Source organism: Dreissena polymorpha, chromosome 10, assembly GCF_020536995.1.
Source record: "Dreissena polymorpha isolate Duluth1 chromosome 10, UMN_Dpol_1.0, whole genome shotgun sequence".
Taxonomy (NCBI): Eukaryota; Metazoa; Mollusca; class Bivalvia; order Myida; family Dreissenidae; genus Dreissena; species Dreissena polymorpha.
Window position 1 is genome coordinate 73,808,297 of NC_068364.1, and position 26,773 is coordinate 73,835,069.

Here is a 26,773-nt window from a genome sequence, read left to right on the forward strand (position 1 = left end):
TAATCTCTCTCAACTTTGACCTGTGGTTTCTAGGGAAGTGTCAACAATTCATTCGTTCGCACGATTGGCGAGGGGTAAAGATAATTTTTGCAACTTGACTATGTTTGATAGTTAATAGTTGCATGTTTGTCGTTTCTCAACACCTTGTTGTTAAATATTCCAATCGAGTCTCAATCTTTGTGCGTCACCTATACGGTTGCAAAAAAAATCGCAAAATATGGCAACAACTACGGAAATGAAACTGCCGGATATTTCTTCCCAGTCGATTTATGCTGGAAAGTATAAGGACTGGACACCGAATCTCCGTCCGGTATGTTAAAATAAAATTAAACAATATTTCTTCATGCATTTTACTTGTGACTGCAATACATTTCCAATCCACAATATCACGATCCGTTATTTTGCAATTACCAGTAGCTATATTGCAAGTCGGCCATCGACTCCAATTTTTACACGCAACTTTATTGTATAATCCCACTTGCCCAATCAGGGCCCTCAATCTGTCAAATCCACGGCCGAAATTCGGCCGCATCCCCCCCTGAAAAGTATACTTTTTTCCCCTTTTTTGGGAAAAATTAATGGATAGATGTGTCTCATGATTATGATATCTCAATTCTATTTTAATTTAATCTTGTCAAACATTCTTAATTATGAAAAAAGCAATGAATATAGTGCAAACATGTACACATGTTATAATTAGAGAGTAAGTAAAAAATCCCCCCCAAAAGGGAAACGCCGCTCAAATTCCCCCTGCTATGGGTTCCCCTAAAATGGATTGAGGGCCCTGCCAATGTCACTGCACATTTCACGTTTGACAATGTTCTGTATTGAATAACTGACTTAAAACCAGCTGTCAATCGCATTCTTCTTGGTAGTGTGGTTATTGAGATCAGGTGAAATTACGTGATAAAACGTTCCCACAATATGCATTATGCATTCGTTATGGAAAAAAGTTTTGACCATGTCACCATCGTTTTGCTGATCAAAAATGTGACAAAAAACAGGTCTATATTGTAATTCATCAGAGCTCTTATCAAATATTTCCTCTTTTATAAATTGTTCAGATAGTGTTCATAAGTAACACAAAATGGTTTATTTATGAGTATTTTCAATACTACATTGTCTGTTAACATTTTTTCCAAGAAATTAACCTCGCCTGCAATGTCATTTTTAGGCTTTTTATAGCACAGGAGGGAAGCCCATAGTATTATTATCATTTTTTTGTTTAATACCGGTATATGCTATAATAGAAACAAGGAGTGCAACTTCTTTTGCTGTAAAACTACACCATCTTTACTGTAAACCATTATTTTATTAGCTTTTGAAAACAACCGGTGTGTAGTTAGGAATAACTTAGGAATAACTTTCTCCAACGACATGAAATGGAAAACCCACATCTCAAACATTACTAAACGGGCCAACTCTACACTAGGCTTCCTGAGACGCAACCTCAGATACTGCCCCCAAAACTGCCGGAAGACCGCGTACCAAGCGCTCATTCGCTCTAAACTGGAGTATGGGAGTGTAGTGTGGGACCCATACCAGCAAGGTGACATAGACAAGCTAGAGAGAGTCCAACGATCTGCGACTCGCTTTATCACCAGAGATTACAAATCCAGACAAGAAGGATGTGTAACAGCCATGCTTGACGATCTAAACCTCCCCACACTACAAGAGAGGCGACGCCACCAAAGATTGACGTTCTTGTACAAGGTAGTGGAAGGGCACGTACCGGCTATAAACGTTGATCACTATTTGCATCGACTTAGACCGAAACGCACTATTAGGGCTAAGAAGTTTGAAGATTACGTCCACGACAATATAGTGTTAAAATCGGTGAACAATAACTAAGTGCTACCAGCCATTACACACAAACAGTGATAAATTTAAATACTCTTTCTTTCCGCGAACTATCCTTGACTGGAACTTACTCAGTGAAAGCACAGTGAACTCAACATCTATTGAGTGCTTTAAGGCCGCAATATCGGCAAAAGTGGGACATTTGCCAGGCTCATATTAATTTCATGCGCACTCCCCGTTGAATAAAAGCCAAACTTGGTCACTTCAACGTATCCATTCAGATTCAGATAGTTGATTCGTTAAAAATTGTTTGAGTTACATGATTTACAGTAAAGATGGAGTAGTTTTACGGCAAATGAAGTTGCACTCCTTCTTTCTATTAAAGCATTATATGTATAAAAAAAAATAACTTTGGGCTTCTTTCCTGTGAATTACAGGCCTTCCGAATTGTGTTTAGGCATAATTTGCATCTTTTACTGATAACAACTACCACCTCAACTACTAACTGTTTTCTTTCATGCATATGTGTTGTATTTGTGGCTTCCAAAGTGTCAACGTTGGAGATTGGGAGATATGACTAACTAAATTTAACCTGAAAGCTGGTAAGTTCATATAAGGACTGTTAATGTCTGATTTAATGATAACTAGCATTATTTTGTAAAAAAAAAGAAATAAACCTTCCTTCTTTCTTGTAGGCTGGAAAACTGACTGCAACTGGTGACAAAGTATCGACATGCCTGAAACCTCCTTCTGATGGCAGGGTACGTTTAAAAAAAGCCTTGGCAAACAGCTTAGACCCAGATGAGACGCCATATGATGCGGCGTCTCATCAGGGTCTGCACTGTTTGCTTAAAGGAATTTCTGTAAGAAATATTCTTAATATGGAAATATAATATATATACTAGACATCCCTAATTTTGGAAATAAATTGATCCAATTTACAAGGATTGGAGAGTCCACTAGGAATAAATGGGTTAAGTAGTTTAAATATCTCATTTATCTCATTCAATTTACCTTTTCTTTTTACTTTATATAGCCCCTGATTAAAACTGTAGAGTTCTCTACATAAAAATATATAATAAACTTTCAATCGTTGCAAAATAAAAATAGAACAGTTCTAACAGAATAGAATAATAATAATATGATCATTGACATTTAGAGAATAATATAATTTTATTTCAAAAATTCATATTCATTAAAAAAATTATATCTTAAAATCATTGTTAATAGTACTAAACCTGACATAATTCACACAATATCCACCATGTAGCCACCAAGCCCTGAAGTTATTCGACGATTTCGTGCCACCGTGAGACCAGATGCTGGGGAAATGAGGGTATTCTATGGAAAAGCTCGTGATCCCCACCTTGTTCAGGCCAAGGAAATGGCACATGGCATAAGTACCCAGCCGTCTTTTTTCGCAAAAGAATTGGTCAACCCGCGGCCAAAGTCGCTGTTTCAGCAGCGGAAGCTGGATCGTAAAGAGGCGCACTACGCGAGCCACATTAGCGCACCGCTTGGCAGGTCGCATAACCAGGAGACGGGGCTGCCAAAAGGGCTGGACAAGTACCAGTTCACTTTTGGAATTCCCACTGAGTTAGGTTGGTATTTGTAGCTTAATTTAACATGGAATGGTCTTTGCTTTGCTACTGGCCTTTTAAGTCATGCCCCCTGATCAAATGATTGGGGGTATATTGTTTTGGCCTGTCATTGTATGTGTGTGTCTGTCCTAAAACTTTAAGGTTGGTCATAACTTTTGCAATATTGAAGATAGCAACTTGATATTTGGCATGCATGTGTATCTCATGGAGCTGCACATTTTGAATGGTGAAAGGTCAAGGTCAACCTTCAAGGTCAAAGGTCTTTTTTTCTAATATAGCTGCCATGCGGCTTCAAAGCACAGAAGGGGGCATTGTGTTTCATTAACATAGCTCTTGTTTGACTTACTTTAGCTTTGTTGGCAATGAGTTGACTGAATAAAGCTGGAATTTCACCTATTAGTCTGCTGACTATATTTGGCATTCTTATATTAATAAGACCCATTTTTGCAGAATTATTTATGTATTTTTTTATCATTTTCTGGGAGTAATTTAGTTTAAACAAACTGAAACCGCATCTGCACCAGCATAAGAGAACCTTATTATAGCAAGAGTTTGTAACTAAGTGCTTGTTGCCTTATCAATTCAGTGCTTGTGTGATTCTCATTTAGAGTGTTTGTTAATCTAATTCCCTTTTAATGCAAAATGAGACAACTTTTATCTTCTAATATTATGTGAAGCAGGCTAATCAGGAGTACTCTCCCCTTCAAAACTTGATTTCCTCCATGAAGACACTTCCTTGAAATGAAAAACACTATTAAAGCTTAAAGTGTCGCTCTGAGTAGCTTGTGCGGACTGCATATGCATTACCGGGTAAGCCCTGTGTAACCAGAGTGTGTCTCATACTGTAAATTCTGATTTCCGTGCTTATAGATACTGGAGCTGGTGGATTGGTCAATCCGAACAAAACCTACGAAGACGTTGAGAAGGAGAACGAGGTGGGACATGAGCTGTACCGTCGCTCCCATCTTGACTTCAACGTCGGAGAGCAGCTTCATAGGGCCTACACTTCACCTAACTTCAAACCAACCACAAAGTTTGGAATCCCAACCCCTCATGATAATACAGGTATTCTGATGTGTAATTTGTCATATTCAACCTAGATTGTGAAACTGCAGAGGCGTATCCAGAATTTTGTCCGAGGGGGGGCTCAACTGGGGAGGGTGCGTGAGGGGTGTTCCCTTCCGTCGTTGATTTTTTTTTTAAATGGTACCTTCAAATGATGCAATTTCATGCTATCTAATCAGCATTTTGCATGATAAAAGCGCATGTAAAACAAGAACTTGAGTTTAGACATCAAGTGTGACAGACACACAGACAGACAGACACACAGGGGTAAATCAAATGTCTCTCAAACCAGTATTTTGTTTTAATAACATTACTACGCTTAAAATAATTATAGACACGACTTAAATAAGAAAAAGTTTAATTGCATTAAAAATCTTACTTCAACTGAAATAGTCCAAATGTATGCATTTTCCATGAATTTTTTCGGTACTCTTCATTAAACTTGCGCATAAATTGCAGACCACTGTGCTAGTGTAAACACATAATTTCAAGTTTTTGATTTATTTTAAAGAAAAATTGTTTACATTTCACGATTCCCAGAAATTGTTGCATGGAACAATCTGTGCGCGCACATCGCGAAAATATGAGACATGCTGATATCCACATGTTCAGTGGATATACCCTGTCCCGATTTGATGATAATTTTATCAAATCTTTTAATAGTAATATATATGCCGAAATTGTATTGGAACAAATTGAGAACGTTGTAGTTTTTTTTCAGTTCTTGAGCACTTTTTCATGTCAATGTTGCTCAAAAGAAGATCGACCGTTAAAACAGAAACTTGTTAAATGGTAAAGTTATACAAAAAGTACAATTAATCTTTCGGTTTCTCTAAATTTGTTCAGTGAATCGAATTTTCGAAGTTTTGTTGACCTCATTTCTATTGCAATCGACTGCTCTCGCTTTTCGGATGTTACCTCTCGACTTAAGGTAAACAACGCGCAAAGTGTATGTCATTTGCGGATGTGTATGGAACTATCGGCTTTGTGTTGTTAAACACGCTATAAATAAACAATTTTGACATGGATTTAACAGGAATGAAATAAATCTTTTTAGGTACATCGTTTATTGCAGCAATGTTTGAATTCATTCAGAAATTATTTTAGTTGTTTCCTTAACCGCTGGACTGAAGGTAATTGGAGGATATTGTTTTTCACAAGTCCCATGCGGCAGCCATTTGTAAACATTTACCTATAGCTAAATGTATCGATGAATTTCATAAGTTGAATGTATCTCCTTCAGCCAATCAAATAGCGCAGTTAATCACTTACAGTCAATGAAGCGTGCAGTTTAGCTGGCGAAGGTTAGATCATCTGTACACATGCCTGGGGCTAATCACACAAATTGACAGCTGTTAATGGCCTAATTAGGGGCATATGACAGGAAATACACAAGTGGATTGGAACTGTAAGGGGCTCATTTTTTCTAAATCAAAACTAGCCAGCCAGCTTGGGGGGCTTTAGCCCCCTAGCCCCCCACCTAAATACGCCTCTGAACTGTGGCATATGCTTATTTTGTTTAATATCATGTCTGCATGCTTTAACATGGATTAATTAAGTCTTGATTTGTGAGAATTATTGACTGTTTTAAAGCCTTCACTGTAAGATTGTTTGTTTTGGAAAAAATGCTGTGGTTATTTTGTTTAAAATGGAACTCGGAAATGGAAATGGAAAATACTTTTGGTAGTAAATTATAAGTGTGCTTTGCATTCAAAAACCATTTCTCCTAGTTTTACTTATCATCATCATGTTATAGCAAATTGATTTTTATCTACACACAAAAAATGTTCAGTTCCAAATGTCTATCTTAATTGAATCAATAAAGTTATTTCATAAACATTAATATCAATATCAACATTAGTTTTATCCTATTTTAGGCAAACACCTCAAGAAAACATTAAAATGGCTGCATGAGGCAGAACAAGAAAGAGCAACAAAAATCGTCTCGAAACGAGTTGACGAGTTTAGGGAAAGGAGTCAGGAGCAATTAGGACAAGTCCATGATCCGTGAGTATCAGGTTGATAATCTGTAAGGTTACAATTAATAATATTTAAGTAATGCTCAATTGGTCATTGTTGGCTTGGGTACTACTAACATGTACCCTGGGTACGGAAAATATACGGAAACGTATCCGGAAATTCTAATGCTTGGTTGTTGTTGGCACCGGTGCTACTTAAATTTTCCCTGGGTACGGAAGTTATACTGAATAGTTACTATATGGAAATTACAAAATTGTAATGCTTTATTGGTTGTTGTTGGCTTACTTTTTCAATTTAATTTGTTCATGTTAATGTCAATATTCTGTAAAATGGCCTCTATATTTTCAAAATTCCTACTCAAAAAACATGTTGAGGCAGGTTTTGTTCAAAGAGAATTTGTTTTGTATTCTGTAACCCATTTTACGCCATCTGATTTATGTGCAGGAAAAAAGGCTGGGTATGTGTTAGCATATTTGATCTTCCCAGGGTACATTTAAGTATACTTAAGAGTACCTCAGGTACATTAAAGAAGTACCGGAGCCAACAATGACCAGTCAAGCTTAAGACAGTATTTTATTCATAAGAAAGTTTATGCACTGTATAATCAGTCCATCATTTTTGTAAGCAACCAGTCAGTTATTCATATGTATCCAGTTTATGAAATGTAAGTGACTAGTTCAGAAGTCCAGTAGATGGACTGTAAGCAATATGATTAATTAGCAACTATTTTGCATGTCATGATACACGAGTCAGTCAAAAGAATGTAAGTCAGTCAATGATCTATTACCAACCAGCTATTGATCCAATTTGTAGTTCATGAGTTGCAATGAGCAAGTTGATAGAATGTAAAGTCATTAGTCAATGATCCATAATACCAAGTCAATGATTGACAAGTAATCAGTCCAATATTCAAAAGTTACTGGTTAATGACCAAAGAATAACTTCTCATTGAAATGTAAGAAATCAGACAAGATGGTCCATAAGTAACCAGTCCATTATCTTAAAGTTCTCAATCCATGATCTTAAGTAACCATTCTATGATCAGTTAGTAAATGTAACCAGCCCTTGATCAGTAAGTAACAATTGCATTATATGTATCAATATAAATTCTAAGTCCTTGATCAGTTGTTTTATATGTAAGCAATTAATCCATGATCTGTTAGGAACCATTTCTGTAATCAGTAATTAAAAAAAAAACATAATCAGGAAATTATCGAGTAAGTGACATAAAACTGAAGTTTTGAACTCTTTATTTAGTCATTTTAATTAGTTAGAATGTAATGGTTGATAAACCTTCGCATACAGATGATGAAATAAGAAAAGTTTTTGTAACGTATTTTTAGAAAAAAAAATTTTGTACTAAAGTCTTAACAATTGCAGAACATCTAGTACACAAAAAGGAATATTTTGAACATTCTGGCACATGTTATTGGTTCACTGCAGCATCAAGGACACGCTGAGAGTGCCGCCCGACCACACGTTTGGGATCCTGCTGAAACCAGATGAATATGGGGCCGGGGATCTGCTCCACATGCGCACTCCGGGGCAGTACCTGCGGGGGCGGGACAGGCAGCGGGGCGTGATCTCTGCCATACGACAACACTTGAAGAAGGCTAACTATCACAACTTCCAGGACCTCACGTCAGCATTTAGACACTATGACAAGGTATGGTGTTTAGGCACTACGACAAGGTACGGCATTTAGACACTATGACAAGGTACAGCATTTCGACACTATGACAAGGTACAGCATTTAGACACTATGACAAGGTACGGCATTTAGACACTATGACAAGGTACGGCATTTAGACACTATGACAAGGTTCAGCATTTAGACACTATGACAAGGTACGGCATTTAGACACTATGACAAGGTACAGCATTGAGACACTAACAAGGTACGGAAATTTAGACACTATGACAAGGTACAGCATTTAGATACTATGACAAGGTATGGCATTTAGACACTATGACAAGGTACGGCATTTAGACACTATGACAAGGTACAGCATTTAGACACTATGACAAGGTAATGCAATTTAGACACTTTGACAAGGTATGGCATTTAGGCACTATGACAAGTTATGGCATTTAGACACTATGACAAGGTTCAGCATTTAGACACTATGCCAAGGTTCAGCATTTAGAGACTATGACAAGGTATGGCATTAAGACACCATGACAAGGTATGGTATTTAGACACTATGACAAGGTTCAGCATTTAGACACTATGACAAGGTACGGCATTTAGACACTAAGACGAGTACGGCCTTTAGACAAGTTATGGCATTTAGACACTATGTACGGCATTTAGACACTATGACAAGGTACAGCATTTAGACACTATGGTACATAGACACTATGACAAGGAACGGAAATTTAGACACTATGACAAGGTACGGCATTTTGACACTATGACAAGGTATCGCATTTAGACACTATGACAAGGCATGGCATTTAGACACCTTGACAAGGTTCAGCATTTAGACAATATGACAAGGTATGGCATTTAGACATTATGACAAGGTATGGAAATTTAGACAATATGACAAAGTACAGCATTTAGACACTATGACAAGGTTCAGCATTTAGACACTTTGACAAGGTACAGCATTTAGACACTATGACAAGGTATAGCATTTAGACACTATGACAAGGTACAGCATTTAGACACTATGACAAGGTTCAGCATTTAGACACTATGCCAAGGTTCAGCATTTATACACTATGACAAGGTATGGCATTTAGACCCCATGTCAAGGTACGGCATTTAGACACTAATGCAAGGTTCAGCATTTAGACACTATGACAAGGTATGGCATTTAGACACTATGCCGAGTACGGCATTTAGACACTATGACAAGGTACAGCATTTAGACACTATGACAAGGAACGGAAATTTAGACACTATGACAAGGTACGGCATTTTGACACTATGACAAGGTATCGCATTTAGACACTATGACAAGGCATGGCATTTAGACACCTTGACAAGGTTCAGCATTTAGACAATATGACAAGGTATGGCATTTAGACATTATGACAAGGTATGGAAATTTAGACACTATGACAAGGTACAGCATTTAGACACTATGACAAGGTACAGCATTTAGACACTATGACAAGGTACAGCATTTAGACACAATGACAAGGTATGGTATTTAGACACTATGACAAGGTACAGCATTTAGACACTATGACAAGGTACAGCATTTAGACACTATGACAAGGTACAGCATTGAGACACTATGACAATGTACAGCATTTAGACACTATGACAAGGTACAGCATTTAGACACTATGACAAGGTACAGCATTTAGACACTATGACAAGGAACAGCATTTAGACACTATGACAAGGTATGGCATTTAGACACAGTGACAATGTATGGCATTTAGACACTATGGCAAGATTTGGCATTTAGACACTATGACAAGGTACGGCATTTAGACGCTTTGACAAGATACTGTTGGGTTTGTGGTGTAAATATTATAACTATCACAACTTAGGCTTAATGGATGGAAAACAAATTCTCCAGGTTGGGTAAATGGATCAAAATGTAGAAACTGAAGAAATGTTTGGTTGGGTCTGATAAGGTATTAGATTTGAATATATTAAAATAAATAAATGTCATTCCTTGATGTACATGCTTTTGATGCTTCAATCACTTCATGGTTATTTATATGTAGAATGAAAACAATTTTGAAAATGATTATATTTCACTTGTTTAATCTATTTACAATTTAAAAGGGATCTTGCCAGCATCTCAACCCATAAAAATATTTTTGAATATTGTTTTTAACATGCATATGCATTTAAGCACTATAACTAACATTTGGAAATGTATATGAGTTATGTTGGTATGCAGTGACATTGGCAGAATATGATTTACTCAAAATGAAAGGTATTTTGGAAATGGAAGCTTCTGGTTGAAAATTGTAAAAAAAAAATTGATGATTTCTCGGTTCAAACGTGATGAGCTTTAATTTCCTTTTTCTTGTCCGCTAGGATGGCAAGGGCAAAATTGACCTGGATGATCTACGAGAGGCGTGCATCCAGTTCCACCTGCCAGTGGAGCCCGAGCTCCTTATCCAGCTCATGGATTACTGTGACATGGACCGTGATGGCCGCATCAACTACGTAGAGTTTGCCAACTTCCTCAACTGGAAGGATAAGATGCCTACAGGGCTGGGTATGGAGTTTGGCTCATATAGTTACATACATTTTCAGGTACAGGAATTTCAATATATTTTGAAAACCAGGAGTCAAATGACCCCAATGCTTGAAATGGTAAGGTTTGAAATGAAATTGTTAGGGGTCAAATGAAGTTGTCAGGGGTCAAATGAAGTTGTCAGGGGTCAAATGAAGTTGTCAGGGGTCAAATGAAGTTGTCAGGGGTCAAAATAGTCGATAGAAAGTATTATTTCTGCGTGTTTGTAAGATAGTCCTTAAATGTTATTTTGCATAAATTTAAATGAAGTACAATGCAAAAACAGAAATTGTATTATAAAAACTGTATTTTGGAGTTAGCTTCTTGGTAACATTAGCTTCAAAATGATGCAAAGGATATTATTTAAAGGAGTCAAAGTAAGATAATTTCAAAATGCTTGCATCAAAAAGCAGGATTCTGCTTTAATTGAAATCTCTGGTCTGAGCCCTTATTTGCAATCCCAATCTAAGACTTGAAAAATAAAGAATAGACGAAGACTCAATAAATGGCCTGAGATTTTAAAAAGAAACAAGCTAACATAGTGCTTTTATTATTAAAATATTGTTAATAACAAACAGAATGTGATAATTATAAGTATAAGTAGTTTTAGTATATTACCGTTTTAAGAATATTCTTTAGACTTAAGTCTAAGAATCCTTTGGTTAATACTTGACATGGACTCGGGATCGTTTGTGGTCATAAAAGTGGGCCCCATTTCGGTCTGACTGCAACACTATTTTGTACATATGTCCATATGTGATACAACATAGGTTTAACATGGTACACACATGGTCAAACAGAGATGCAACCTTCAATCATGACATACTGATAAGTATGGACGTGAAATTGAAGTGAATCACAAATTTTTATGGGTCTGATATGGTCTGCATGTGGGATATGGGTCATTTGTGGGTCTGATATGGGCTGCATATGGGATATGGGTCATTTGTGGGTCTGATACGGGTTGCATGTGGGATATAGGTCATTTGTGGGTCTGATATGGGCTGCATGTGGGATATGGTTCATTTGTGGGTCTGATATGGGCTGCATGTGGCATATAGGTCATTTGTGGGTCTGATATGGGCTGCATGTGGGATATAGGTCATTTGTGGGTCTGATATGGGCTGCATGTGGGATATGGTTCATTTGTGGGTGACATATGAGCTGCATGTGGGATATGGGTCATTTGTGGGTCTGATATGGGCTGCATGTGGGATATGGGTCATTTGTGGGTCTGATATGGGTTGCATGTGGGATATAGGTCATTTGTGGGTCTGATATGGGCTGCATGTGGGATATGGTTCAGTTGTGGGTCTGATATGGGCTGCATGTGGGATATGGGTCATTTGTGGGTCTGATATGGGCTTCATGTGGGATATGGGTCATTTGTGGGTGACATATGAGCTGCATGTGGAATATGGGTCATTTGTTGGTCTGATATGGGCTGCATGTGGGATATGGGTCATTTGTGGGTGACATATGAGCTGCATGTGGGATATGGGTCATTTGTGGGTCACATATGAGCTGCATGTTTGTCTATATGGGATTCATGTGTAAATGTATGCTTTGCAATCGAGATTGAGCTTTGAATTATACTTGGGTTGTGAGGTAAAGGTCAAGGTTAATGTTACATAAACTAGAAAACAGGTTTTTGCTCAATAATGATTATAATGATGATTATAAATGTGATAAAAATACCATGAGTTAGAAGCTTGCACTTAAAGTTTGTTTAAGTCTAACAACCTGAGTTAACTAGGATAGAGATATTGATATACCTAGCTTTTGATTCTATGTGTTACCATTAGGCTCAAGGTCAAGGTCACTGTTTCTTAAAATAGAAAAACTAGTTTGGCTATATACCCTAAGTTTGTATCTATGTATAGTTGGAAAACTGTGTATGTTGACCTATCCTTGGAATACATAATTATTAACTTACATTAATAACTGAAATGTTTTCAACCTGGTAACATGGAATTGCCTTGTTTATGGTTTAACATTAAGATGACATTGATTTTAGACTCACACATTGTTTGAAAATAACAAAAGATGAAATTAAATAAGATTGTGTTAATCAAGGCTAGAATTATTTAAGGCTTATTATTTATGTCTTGTCCAAAGTTCTTTCAATGGTATATGCATGTAATTATTGTCCATACTTTTGCGTACAAGAATATATTGTTGACTTGAAAATGCTATAAATGTTCTTTAATGCAAAAGTAGTAAGAAATATATAATCATATATTCAGGCCTCTGATATCTTTCATTGACAGATATGAAAACAAGCCCCAAAACTCCTGAGGCCCCGGCTACACCAAAACTGTTGTTGAAAGAGGATGACCTGGTGCCTAAGACACCAACGAGTGCAGAGAACACGCCGCGCAGGCTACAGAAACAGATTGACCAGGCTATCGGCGACCACCGCACCTCAGCTAGTATGATCAATGCAGTGATTGGACCCAATGGAATATCAACTAAAGGCAAGTTGAAAGGGGCATCATTCTGGATAAACTGGGCTTAATGCATGTGGGTAAAGTGTTGTCCCAGATTAGCCTATGCAGTCGGTACAGGTTAATCAGGGAAGACATTTTTTGCTTGTATTGGATTTTCATTTCGAAAATACTTTCTTTAAACGAAAAATTATGTCAAAAAGAAAGTATCATCCCTGATTAGCCTAATGACTTAATTTTTTATGTCTTTATTTAAACTAAAATAATTGTAATATCCATATAACCAGTACTTTTTATTATACGCCCGTCTATGACGGGACGTATTATGGTATACCCCGCGTCCGTCCGTCCGTCTGTTAATGTCGTACGCTACGTCAAATATCCTTTGACAGATTTTCTTCAAATTTTAACACAATCTTAATATTGATAAACCCTGATCCCCTTTCGTTTTTGACGGAATTCTGAATTGTCGTTCCAGAGTTATGGGACTTTGTTCGTCAAAATTTCGTGATTTCATTGAATGTCCTACTGTAGCTATATAAAAATGTTAAAGTTGTTATAACTTTGGTATGCTTGGACCTAGAGTCTTGAAACTTGACATGAAGGTTGGCCAGAACTAGTAAGTAACCACTGGACATTTCAAGGTCATTCATTTGAAGGTCAAGGTCACTGTGACCTTGAATGTAAAAATGTTAAAGTTGTTATAACTTTGGTATGCTTGGACCTAGAGTCTTGAAACTTGACATGAAGGTTGGCCAGAACTAGTAAGTAACCCCTGGACATTTCAAGGTCATTCATTTGAAGGTCAAGGTCACTGTGACCTTGAATGTAAAAATGTTAAAGTTCTTATTTCATGTTATAACTTTGGTATGCTTGTACCTAGAGTCTTCAAACTTGAAATAAAGATTGGCCAGTACTAGAAGATGACCACTGGTCATTTCAATGTCATTCATTTGAAGGTCAAGGTCACTGTGACCTTAAATGTTAAAATGTTAAAATTGTTATAACTTTGGTATGCTTGGACATAGAGTCTTCAAACTTGACATGAAGGTTTGCAAGCACACTTAGATGACCACTGGTCATTTCAAGGTCATTCATTCTAAGGTCAAGGTCACTGTGACCTTAAATGTTATTGTTGTTCATGTATCCTACCGTAGCTCAAATATCCCCCGATGGATTTTTTATACGCCTGTCTATGACGGGACGTATTATGGTATACCCCGCGTCCGTCTGTCCGTCCGTCCGTCCGTCCGTCCGTCCGTCTGTTAATGTCGTACGCTACGTCAAATATCCTTTGACAGATTTTCTTCAAATTTTAACACAATCTTAATATTGATAAACCCTGATCCCCTTTCGTTTTTGACGGAATTCTGAATTGTCGTTCCAGAGTTATGGGACTTTGTTCGTCAAAATTTCGTGATTTCATTGAATGTCCTACTGTAGCTCAAATATCCTTCGATGGATTTTTTTCAAATTTCAACACAATCTTAATATTGATAAACCCTGATCCCCTTTCGTTTTTGACGGAATTCTGAATTGTCGTTCCAGAGTTATGGGACTTTGTTCGTCAAAATTTTGTGATTTCCATGCTCATGTACTTATAAAATAAACCATGTATTCAAATACAAATAAACTGAAGTAAAAAAATGATTCAAAGGGTTATTTATTACCTTACTACTTCATTGGCGAACGACGGGCGTATCATGCGCTCATGGCGCAGCTTTTATTATATTTAAAAAGTCACACACATAAAAAATTAATAGTCAAAATCTAAATAATTTCACTCTCGCAATAACTTGCCAACAGAATCTTCACAAATAACACGTTTTTGTTATGTCCATTGACAGACTATCGTCGTTATGGTGTTCCCACGATCCGGACTGACCTTCCGGCTCCCCGTATTAGACGAGCAGACGACCGCAAAAACTACGGAGACGAGTCCGACGCGTTTGGACTGGTTAACCCATCCCTGTTCAGTCAGCGAGGAGTATATGAGAAAGATTTCTTGCTGCCTCGGTCTAAAGAAGAAGTGAGTTGATTTTTTTTTTTCTAACGTAATTTTTTTTTTTGTGTAGATTAAGAGTTGCGTTATGTGACTGAAATGCTGTTATGAATAAATTGGGGAATACATTTAATTATAGTATTAGGTTATTTCACAACAATCTGTATGATACTGTGATATGTTTGGAAGAGTACACGGCTGACACGTTTATACACATCAGCAATAGGTCTAGTTTCATCATCATGTTGTTTCTATTGATGTTTTATGAAGGTTGACTCAGAAAGGACATGGTTCACTAACCACCCAAAAACGCCCCAAAAATCAATGAAATCAAATTTTCAAAAATGTCATTTTTTTATTTTGTATTCATCTTCTATAACATTTAAATTGCACAAAAAGTCAAATTTTATAAGTGTGCCTTGTTTTCAATTGTAAAAAAAATCATGATAAAAGTACATCACACACAAGAAAATGGCGAATTTACACTAAATTTCTTTGTTTCATCAACAAATAAACTGTCAGCGCACGAGAACACCATGACAAACTTTGTCTTAAACAATAGGAAAAACAACAAAAGACAAAATACTATATTTTTGTGACGGTGTTATTGCGCGCTCATATCTTACTTTAAAAAAATGTGTAACCCAGTGCTGATCTCCGAGAACCCACCATGCTTTATTGAACCTATCTTTTTAACCCTATATTAAAAAAACACTGCTTAAAATACCACTTATTACCAAAATTTATTAGAGGTTTTAAGTCTGAAATGGCAAAATAATGATCTTATCAATGTTGGTGTTAAAAAAAGAGGCCATAAGAACGATTTTGTGTACGCGTCATTCGAAAATAACTGGGTACGAATAGCGTCGGTATCCAATGTAAACAAAGTGCAGACGACGCGTTTTCCAAAGTCGGATTTACCCGATATCTTAAAGGTAAGTTGGCATTTAGATAAACAATTATTTTTTCTATTCAAAAAATGATGGTTTACCAATGTCATGGTCCATAATTATGGCTTACTATATCGTTTGTCATAATCCATTCGCGCGATTACGAACGATATCACTGTTAAAGTAGATATAAACTGGTTAGCGAGTTGTGCTCGGACGTAATAACGGCAGGGTTCGCACAGGGCTTGAAAAGTGCTTGAAAACGAGTCCTAGGCTTGAAAAGCCCTTGAACAAAGGTTGGCCTTTAAAAAGTGCTTGAAAAGTGCTTATTTCATGTAAAAAGCCTTGAAAATGTTTATTTCTGCTCAAAATTACTTTTATCATCGCTTTAATTATAAACTTAAATTGTTCTTAAGGGAAATATTACGAAAATTTATCATAAATTCCTTCGCGCAAAAAGTTGAGTACGAAATATAAGTTTCGTACACTATTGAGTACGAATCGTTATGTGTACCCGTCACATATTATGTGTACTACGTCAGAGGTTCTCCATTGTGATCAATTTTCGCGAGTGAAAACGCAGCGATGAGGAAGTGTCGTTTCAAACCAGGGTGGTTAACTTAATATTACTGGGTACAGAAAACAAAGGACATTCCAAAAGCACATTGTCGGGTCTGTATGAAGACCATTGGTGTCGGGGGATGGGGGAAAGCGCTTAGAAGAGCCACGAGAAAGAGGAAACCCACAAAGAAAACATGAAATTGAGAAGCAATGTGTTTGCTTGTAATACTTTAAAAAGTAAATACATACAGTAATTCAACCAGTTTAGAATCATCCGGCAAATACGTTTATTCTTTTGACCACAATAATTTCTTTCGGGATTTAGTGTCAATGTGAGAAGATGAAAAAATAAAGGGTAACATTTAATTTGTATGATGACAGGTTAGGACATACGGCATATGCAGTTTTTTTATCAAAAATAGCCAATTAAAGTTCACCCTTCGGAAAATTATTAAAAATCATTCAACTTACAGAATTAGTATTTCAAAACATTGTCATAGCATTTGTTTTCAATCAGCAAAAAGTTTATTTGAAAATAATAAAGCCTTCTATATTCATATGCACATTTCAAAACATCACTCATTCAATCAGTTCTGGTTAACTTTTGCTGCATTTTATCACCCTGTAAGCTATTTACAAAAGATTTCTTGCTAAAACTTTGTTAATTTATTCCTTTACCTAATGTATACCTTAGAAACTTATCATTTTGTTTTTATTGGGGCATTATGGAAAATTAAATTCAAATTAATTGGAACTGCTGATAATCCGGAACTGGTTGACAAACTGTATGTGAGACTCATTGAGTTAAGGATGGAAAACATGTATGCAATAACTAGAAATAGCATGTATGCGTTATTGTGGAATAAGTTTAATTTGTTTGAGCCAAAACATGATGTTTACTGTGTTTAACTTGCTTGAAAATGCATTTTTTAAAGGAAACTAACGAACGGTTCTCGGCCTTGAAAATGAAAATTTGGCCTTGAAAAGTCCTTGAAAAGTGCTTGAATGTAGGTTTGAGATTTCTGTTTGAACCATGAACGGGCTTTGTTTAATAACTTTCTTAATAATACGACATTTTTTTTTTTTAAGTTATTGATACATTCTGGGTTTTTTATTTACAAGCAAGTGCAAACAAAACATTGTGTGATATGCGCATGCATTTGTACGAGGGTCGAATTTGGGGCCATTAAAGGTAGGTAATTTTCCACTGTACAGAAGTACATGTATTTACCGGACATTTATAAAAATTGAGTTATTGGAAACAAATTAAAGTTAATATGAAACATTCCTGAACACGTTAAGATAACGTAAATACATTAATTTGATAGTGGAATATGTCGTCTTATGCGTGTGTAAATAAAGTTTAATGTGTTTTCCAATATCGGTGCAAACAAAGATCTATTAATAAACACGTAGATCTATATTTTAAGATTTTTGATCAAACGATAATATCCTTTTTCAAGGGAGAAAATCCAAACAATGAGTATTTAATGTTAACTGAGATTTTCTGCTATTTCTTTGAAATGTTTACTAGGTACATTTTGCAAGCAATTCAGATATCTGTATACAACAAAAAGTGCCGATTTTAAATGTACGAAAGCAATAATTTAAATAGTGTTTGAGTGTCAGCAACAGCAGTTTGTGGTTAAAAAATATTGTAAAGTAAAATAATCTGCCTATTATAGTAGACGAACGAAAATCACAAGCACACGGATATGGTTTCGGTACAGTCTCGGCGATTTAAAGCGAAAAAGTGCTGATTTTAACATTCAAATCTGCTCATTTTGGAAGATGTTGTAAACATGACAATAAATATGTTATTAAACTATTCATAATTGCAATTTCTTTGCGAGATAAATTGTGTGTTATTGAAGCTGAAAATGTACTCTTTTTATTAGCTGAGAAATCTAATTTTACTCATAAGTTAACTTTAACTATACTGTAAACTTACCACTCTTATTGATCACCGTGGCGCAATGGATAAGATACTCATATTCTTTTGCTCTACGTCCAGGCTATCCGAGATCGTACCCGCGTAGATTTTGTTTCTAAATCTTATTTTAATTTCAGGATGGTGAAAGCCTACAAATGCACGTTTCATATACAAGTTTTTAAGCCTTGGCTTTGTGTTAGCACTGGGATACCTTGAGGCATAAGTGGAAATTGCTCATTTTGACAATAACGTCATTTTCAATTGGGACCTGCTATAATTGGAAATGATGTGCATGGATACATGCTTTTAATCAAAATGTATGCATAGTCATGTTAACAAAAATGTTATGAGCAAACAATATGTTACTGGTATAACATTTAGATAATTAGTTACTTAACATATGTTAAGATTTATATAATTCATCAAACAGATGAAGGGTTGCTTTTGTTTCCTTTTCCTTATTAATTGTTTATATTTCTGATCATTCTCGTTTACGCTAATAGCTATGAACTGTTTTCTTTTTCACTCTAGCGTGTAAATGGAGACGAAGTCCGTTGTAACATAAAATATAGATAATAGTATGCTACTGAATTATGAAATGAATGTTATCAATCAGGGGTTGGGAGAATTGACAAATCTACGAGGTTTACCGTCACAACTCTAGTGCGTTCAGTTACAACGAACGTTTGCCAATCATCGTTCGTTTTCGATTCGGTCTTATTGAACGATTGGTTTCGCTATCGATCTACCTCCCGAAAGGGTTCGCTTCGGTTCGCAAAATATAGCGAACATTCGCTGTAACTGAAGCTGGATTGGTCATTGTCGGCTCGGGTACTACTTACGTGTACCCCGGGTACTCTTAATTATACTTACATGTACCCCGGGTACGGTTAATATATGTACTTAAACGTACCCGGGAAATTTAACGCTTAATCGGTCGTTGTCGGCTATTTTTTTTAATTAATTATATTTACATTTATGTTAATTTTCTGTAAAATGGCCTTTATGTTATTGAAACTCGTACCCAAAAAGCATGTTGATGCAGTTTTTATAAACAGAAGTTTGTTTAAGATTATCAATAGCGTTTTAACGACATCGGATTTTGGACTGGAATACAAATCGGGTTAGTCTAATATCGACCGGGTACGATTAAGTATATTTACCGTACCCGGGGTACATGTAAGTATACTTAAGAGTACCCGGGGTACATGTAAGTAGTACCCGATCCGACAATGACCACTCGAGCGTAACTGAACGCACTAGACTTTGGTTTCGCTAGCGAACTACCTCCCAAGAGGGTTCGCTTCGGTTCGCGGCAAACCGAGCGTTCAATAGCAGAACGTTCGCGAACGTTCGCTGTAACTGAATGCACTAGAGTGTCACGCCACAACTAAGTATAATAATATTATATTTATCTAGTAACTCTCCATAAATATTTTAAATAAAAAAGGCTTTATTTTCATGATAATCAATGAAAGAGACTTACACCTTCAAATATATTTGACCGGAAATTGGGACGCATGTAAATACCGATTTTTCTCAAATACACAAGTTGACTGTTTACTCTACTCGCTTAATTCTTCTTATCGAAAGAAATTGACAAAATATACGAGAAGTGTACCCTATAATGAAATGGAAATCTATTATTAGCCTTATTTACCAAAACATCTTTAAACAAAATCCGATATGGATCGATCTAGACAATGTTTTGACAGTGGAAAATGTAACATAAGCGCAAACGTAATTCAGCGCAATAACGGCATGTTAAATGACGTCATAAATGAGCGCCATTTCGTTGTGTTACTAGGGGTTGTTTATTCGCCAATTTTGACGTCGTAGTTAAGTATATTGCAAAACGAACGTCATTTTTAAAAAAATAGACACATTGCAATAATTACAGCATAAATATTGGGAAAATCTTAGGTTGGGCGTTTTTTGGTGGTTAGTGAACCATGTCCTTACTGGAAATGTTCAGTTAACCCTTTCCCCCATCCCTTAAGAAGCAATGTGTAAATGGCTTTCGCAACCAGCTTTAAACCAGAACAGCCTGCGAGTAACTTGCAGTCTGTTCAGGTTTTATGCTGTTTGCTGCTCATCAGTATCTAAGGTTGGAAATGAAGCCTTTACAACTTGAATTTTGTAAGAAAGGTATTTAATTAAATCAAACTTTTAAAGGGACTACAAATGCGTCAAAATATGTATCTACATGTAAGTGGAAAAGAGTTCAATTTGGAAATTAATCAACGGAATGTATTTGGCACACATGCATCCAAGTCGGTAAAATATTGGTCAGCCACGTGGTACGAATGACAAAACCTGACTTGATGCTAATATAATATAGGTTCATACTAATATTAATTATAATTAATTTTTCTATGCATATAATTCTAGATTAGACAGATTTTCACTGGCATTGGCGTTCAAATGACCGGGCAGACTTTTGAAGATTTCTACGACGCTGCCGCCAAGAAGCATCCAAAGGGTTTTGTCAGCGTAGAATCCTTCCGCAGCATTCTCGACGAGTCACAGGCAACGCGGGTGATGTCTGGGCAGCATCCTTTCTCCGTGTGATCCATCAATGATGTGTAATCTGTGTCAATTATAATCTGATTTATAAAGGATATTTTTGTTTTTATTTTACTCTGATCTTGAACAGGCAATAAATACATATAGTAATAAAATTGTTAGTGTAATAATAACGATATCATTAGATTTTGTTTAATCAGCCATTTTATTAAGAGGCACGCAAACTGTAGAAATATATTAAATATTTTAAAAAAAGTGAATAAATAGATGAAAAATACATGGTTTAGTTTTTGTTCTAACTATTTTTATATTATAACACTTACAGAACTGTCACATGTAGTTTTTTATTACCAAATGTTATATGGGAAGTTATGCTGGATGTAGATACAATGTTTGTGTTGTTGATTTCAGTCTTTGAGGAATGGTGAATTAATGTGTTAACAACATGTAGATGTATAAATTGTCTTTGGTGAGTCGATGTTAATACCTATTGGTAAATATCCTATAATTGTTGTTTTTGATTAATGTTAAATAACACACTTAAATTTTCAGTTTTTAGCTTGTTGTGATCAGTAAATTTTGTCTATAAACTCAAAATTATCAACTTAAATAATAGCAACATGGTGTTTTTTTAATGAATATTTGTTTTGTATAAATTATACTGTCTAGCTTGTTTTGTTTGTTTCATTGTCAAATTTGAACGTATTTAATTGTTGTACTGCCTTTATGTTTTATACTTATTTAACATTACTACCGCCCCCATCAGCTAGAGTATTAAATTGTTGTAAAACATAAATAGAATTTGCAAAGCAAATGTCTGGCAAATGTATATCATTGTTCCTTAAATAACATCAAATATTCATAACTCCTTTTTGTAAAACACTTTTAAATAAATTGCTCTCTTTACTTTAAAGATGTTTAACTATGTAATTATTTTATTCAATCAGCATTACTAAAAAACTGCTGCTATAAATGTGTAGTACCCAGTACTTTATTTTAATGTGTTGGAAATTTTTAATATTTTAAAGATGAACTTATTTTTACAGTTTAACATACAACTGACAAGCATGTGATAAAAGAGTATCCATAAAATCATGCAAGAAGTATTAAACTGTCTGCGAACTTGTACTTAAAATAACTTTTTTTCAGACAGATCTTTATCACATCACTGTGTGGAGTCTTTCTTTATGGCCAAATTTAACTGGGTAGAATGTTTTAAATAACACTAGTATTATTGCATCTATTTACATCCGTTTATAACAATGAGGTTACGTATTAGGGTGTGTTACAAAGTCTATTAGAGAAAGATTGTTAATGTGTATGTTCTTTTTAACACTAAAGTAATCCTTTCTTATTTGCAGTTTCATTCATTCACCTATGCAAAACATTCTTAGGTGAGCTTTTGTCATCACTGTTTGTTTGTTGGGTACATTCAGTCGCATTATGAGAAAACTGCTCATAATGCATGTGCGTAAAGTGTTGTCCCAGATTAGCCTGTGCAGTCTGCACAGGCTAATCAGGAACAACACTTTCCGCCTAAATTGGATTTATGCTAAGAAGAGACTTCATTAAAACAAAAAATGTCATAAAAGCAGAAAGTGTCGTCCCTGATTAGCCTGTGCAGACTGCACAGGCTAATCTGGGGCGGAACTTTACGCACATGCATCATGGCCAGTTTTCTCAGAACAAGACTCCATTCTTTTCTTTTGAAACACCATCTACACCACTGTGCAGATGCTCACTAAACTTCCCAGGCATTGTCTTGGCTTGATCCCCCTCAAAAGTTGTTCAGATCTTTCTGGTCATAATTATATTTCTTCAAACAGCATACACAGGTGAGCAATCCAAGACCATCGTGGAACTCTTGTATATATATATATATAAATTTAAATTAAAATAGGCTTTAAACTAGTGTGATATAGCTGAAAGTGTGATATCTTTAAATGATTTTAATCCCTTCTTTTTTTTTACTGAGAAAACATTAGATTTAATATGTATTTTTTTTTCTGAAAGGTTCCTTTTAGTCAGTGTTACAACTTTAGTAAGGATGTACGGATGGAGTTCCTCAAAATCCAGCCCATCCGCCCATGTATTTTCCTTGTATGTGTATTATAAAATGTATCAGCATTAAATATTTTTATCAAAAACAAAACTGTGATAGCATTTATGTATTTGTTATTCTGGTGTTAATGTATTTTGATGTTTGTGCAAGCAAATGTTTTTTTTATGTTAAGGTATATGATGTACATGTATAAAAACTGTAAAAATGTATGTGAAATATAATTGCTAGCCTTTTTCAAGAATATCATGTATAAAAGGCTGCTTAAATCAATATAACACTTATATTTAAGTGTTATACTAAAGTAGTACAATGTATTTTATAGCACAGAGGAGCAAAAATTGCTTAATTTTTAATTCTCAAAATAGTAAAAAGAACAAAAAAAAAACAAAAATGTCTATCTGAAACCTTACCAACCAAATTGCTTTGATTAGAATTAGTACACTTTAGACCGTTTACATGGAAACAAATTACAGGAGGCTAAATTAGATGTTCAGTGCATTACATATCAGTTTGTATCTGTAAAGAAAATAGACAATTGTACAAAGTAAAAATTCAGAACATCCCCATAAAAAGGATGCTACTTTTCGACAGAGCTGTAATAACAGAATTGCATGTCATATATTTTATTGTTATTGCAACTTAAAGGAAAGTACACACAATATACAGACTATTTTCTGGTGTATGTAGCTATATATGTGGGTAGCGGTCAGCATTATAAGTACAGAGATGTACATTTGTGCTTCATTAGCTCGGCTGTTTTCGGAGAAAACCCCAGGTATTGTCATAGCCAGCTGACGTCGCGTCGTGTCGTCCACGTCATGCTAGACCCTTTACATTTTGTCAAAGTTTTGAACATTGGCTCTAAAATCAAAGTGCTTCAACCTACAACTTTGAAACTTGGAATGTAGCTGAACCTTGATTAGTTCTACATGCCACATCCATTTTCGGGTCACCAGGTCAAAGGTCAAGGTCACTGTGACCTCTAAAAAAAATAAAAATCTGACAAGCTTACATTTATTCACAACTGCACTCGCAGCCGAGCGTGGCACCCGTTATGCAGTGCTCTTGTTTTCATTTTACATTCGTATCAATGTTTAATGTACCTTCTTTGTTTTATAATGCGCCATGCATGTCACAAGACTCAAGTTGCCATGTAGAAATTTAATTAATTCATCCAGCACCAAGATTTAAAGCTCTCGAGTAATTTTGCGCTTGTTTGTATTTCTTAAGATTTACCAAAGAAATAAGTTGTATTACACTGTCTGTTTGTAATGATACAACATTTTGCATTGTGATCAAATTTAGAGGTACGATAAGTTGTCACTGCCAAAATGATGCAGCATATGCAATGTACCAGTATTTTCATGTTGTATCATGAAATTTGTATTGTGATTTTTTTAGAAATATGTTGCATTAGAAGGAAAACAACCTAAATGTTTATGTTGAAAATCAGAGCAACATGGTTAAACCTTGAAATGTCACTTTGTTGTTCCTCCAATTCGCACTTCAATTGTTGTTTTATTCACGCAGCTTTGTAACTCTGTATCCATTTGTAGATGTGACTTTAAGATGTGTCGGGAAAAAAAATTGATTTGAATGAATCATATAATATTCTGTAGCATTCTATATTTCGGTGAATGACCATTTTCTTGGCATATGTTACTTATATTCTACAATGTACTGTTCTATTTCCTGTATTTATGTGTACAAGAATGAAGTAAATTATAAAAATTATAAGTGTCTTTGTTAAAGTTGTCAATATACCCTAACAAGGAATTTATAGGGTCTGTCTTCACAAGTGTGTGGAGCGATCTGCCTCAATATTTCTCAACAGTTGGATGAAATAACAATTTTCAAGAAATTTTGTAAGTTGCTTGGTGCGTTTTAGTAAAACAAGTGAAATAAGGCCACTATCTAAGCAAAATGTTAACATCTCGGTTTATTTATGGTTCATCATATATAAACATAGGTAAACTAATAAAGGTTTTCCATGCTTTTAGTAAATAATTTGGGAAAAACTATTACTGATATAAAGTTTTAAACTCGCTATTAATTTCTAAAGCCTGTATGGCCTGATAAAGCATTAGCTTTGGCTTCTAAAGGTCCTGGGTTAGCATCGTCAGAAAGGTAATATTTTTTATTCAAGTCACTTTATCGTTACAATATAAACACTATTTTTGGCAGTGTTTTATTATTTACATTCCCTTATCGCAACTGTTGGAAATGAGGTAACAGTTCTAATTGTTTACTTTTCCTAAAATCATTAAAAATAACTAGAAATGGCTCAGCAGAGGCCGACGCGTATCCCCATGCCGCATGTTTGACCCAGGGGCGCCCCAGGGTTGGTAATGGTGCCATGCATAGTTGAGATTGACCCTATTGTCATAAGAGATGTTCAGTATAAATTTAAAGTAATTCGGTGTAGAAATGAAGAAGTTAATGTAAAATAACATAAAAAATGAGTGAAAATCTATACCCTAATTTCTCCTCTTCATCTTGCTCTCCTAACAAATATACTGAATCAACTTCACTGACGTCCATTATGTACATGTCATCCTAATTGAAATGACTTATGAGATGGCTGAACATGCTCTCTTATAGCCAATCTTCTTGCTTTAATTTTGGAAAAGTTATGCTTTGAGGTTAAATGGTTGAATAAATAGTAGCGTCTCAGAAATTTTCTATCGCAATCTTGTACACAACAATGAAAATGTTGAATTTCATGTCTGTCTTTGATGTGCCTGTTCAAAGTCCATCTTGCTTTTAATTGTTTCTCACATTTTTCCCACTTGAACATTTGACAGATTTTCAGTAATGAGTCTAAAAGTGTAATTGAACAAATTGAAAGTTTCAGCTCTTTTATAGATTCTTGAGGCTCTTTTCCATGAGTTTCTCATGCTTTTTATGCTAGACTGCATTCTATCTCTTCTCTCATATACAGGTGACCCTTTGCGGCAATAGTTTATAATACCTTGTATAAACATAAGATGGATGAGCTAAACCATTTCACAGATGAGTTAACACGAACAAGTGACTACTAAATACATCTCTGCGCCACTACTGTGTAACTCTTTATGTGTTTTCAATACACAAGCTTCATTGTTGAAAAATTCCTTTGTCCGATGAAAATGCTTGCACTTCTTCTGATTGGGTAGATAACCACATAATAGATTTCCAAATATAAACCTGAACGCTGACCTCAAGTTCAAGGTCAAGGTCACAGGGGTCAAACATTTTACGCGCATGGAAAGGTGTTGTCCAGATACACATGCATATCAAATATGAAAGCAATATCTGAAAGGACACAGAAGTTATGAGCCTTTTTCGAATCGGGGTTGCAGATTTCAAAACCTGAAAACTGGCCCCAAGTTCAAGGTCAAGGTCACAGATGTAAAATTTATTATGCCCATAGAGTGTTGTCCAGATATAAATGCATACCAAATATGAAAGCAATATCTGAAGGGACACGGAAGTTATGAGCCTTTTTCGAATCACGGTCGCAGATTTCGAAACCTGAAAACTGACCACAAGTTCAAGGTCAAGGTCATAAGGGTAAAAAATTGTGTGCACATGGATAGGTGTTGTCTGGATACACATGCATACCAAATATAAAAGCAATATCTGAAGGGACACAGTAGTTATAAGCCTTTTATGAATCGCGGTTGCAGATTTTGAAACCTGAAAACTGACCCCAA

At 35.6% G+C, this 26,773-nt stretch overlaps 1 protein-coding gene across 1 annotated transcript; it reads left to right on the plus strand.

The window, feature by feature from the left end:
* LOC127847593 (EF-hand domain-containing family member B-like) lies at positions 1–24,820 on the plus strand. The gene is made up of 10 exons (XM_052379610.1): positions 1–310; positions 2,496–2,561; positions 3,071–3,401; positions 4,272–4,466; positions 6,344–6,473; positions 7,890–8,112; positions 10,456–10,639; positions 12,928–13,134; positions 14,952–15,133; positions 20,882–24,820. The coding sequence occupies exons 1-10, from the start codon at positions 218–220 to the stop codon at positions 21,059–21,061; spliced, it is 1,791 nt and encodes a 596-aa protein (XP_052235570.1). The 5' UTR covers positions 1–217; the 3' UTR covers positions 21,062–24,820.
* The last annotated feature ends 1,953 nt before the right edge of the window (positions 24,821–26,773 follow it).

Excerpts from the sequence above, each read along its gene's own strand:
- LOC127847593 (XM_052379610.1), top strand. The coding sequence starts at position 218 with ATGGCAACAACTACGGAAATGAAACTGCCGGATATTTCTTCCCAGTCG. Across the intron at positions 6,474-7,889 it reads TTAGGACAAGTCCATGATCC|CATCAAGGACACGCTGAGAG; the intron begins GTGAGTATCAGG and ends GGTTCACTGCAG. Across the intron at positions 15,134-20,881 it reads TGCCTCGGTCTAAAGAAGAA|ATTAGACAGATTTTCACTGG; the intron begins GTGAGTTGATTT and ends ATATAATTCTAG.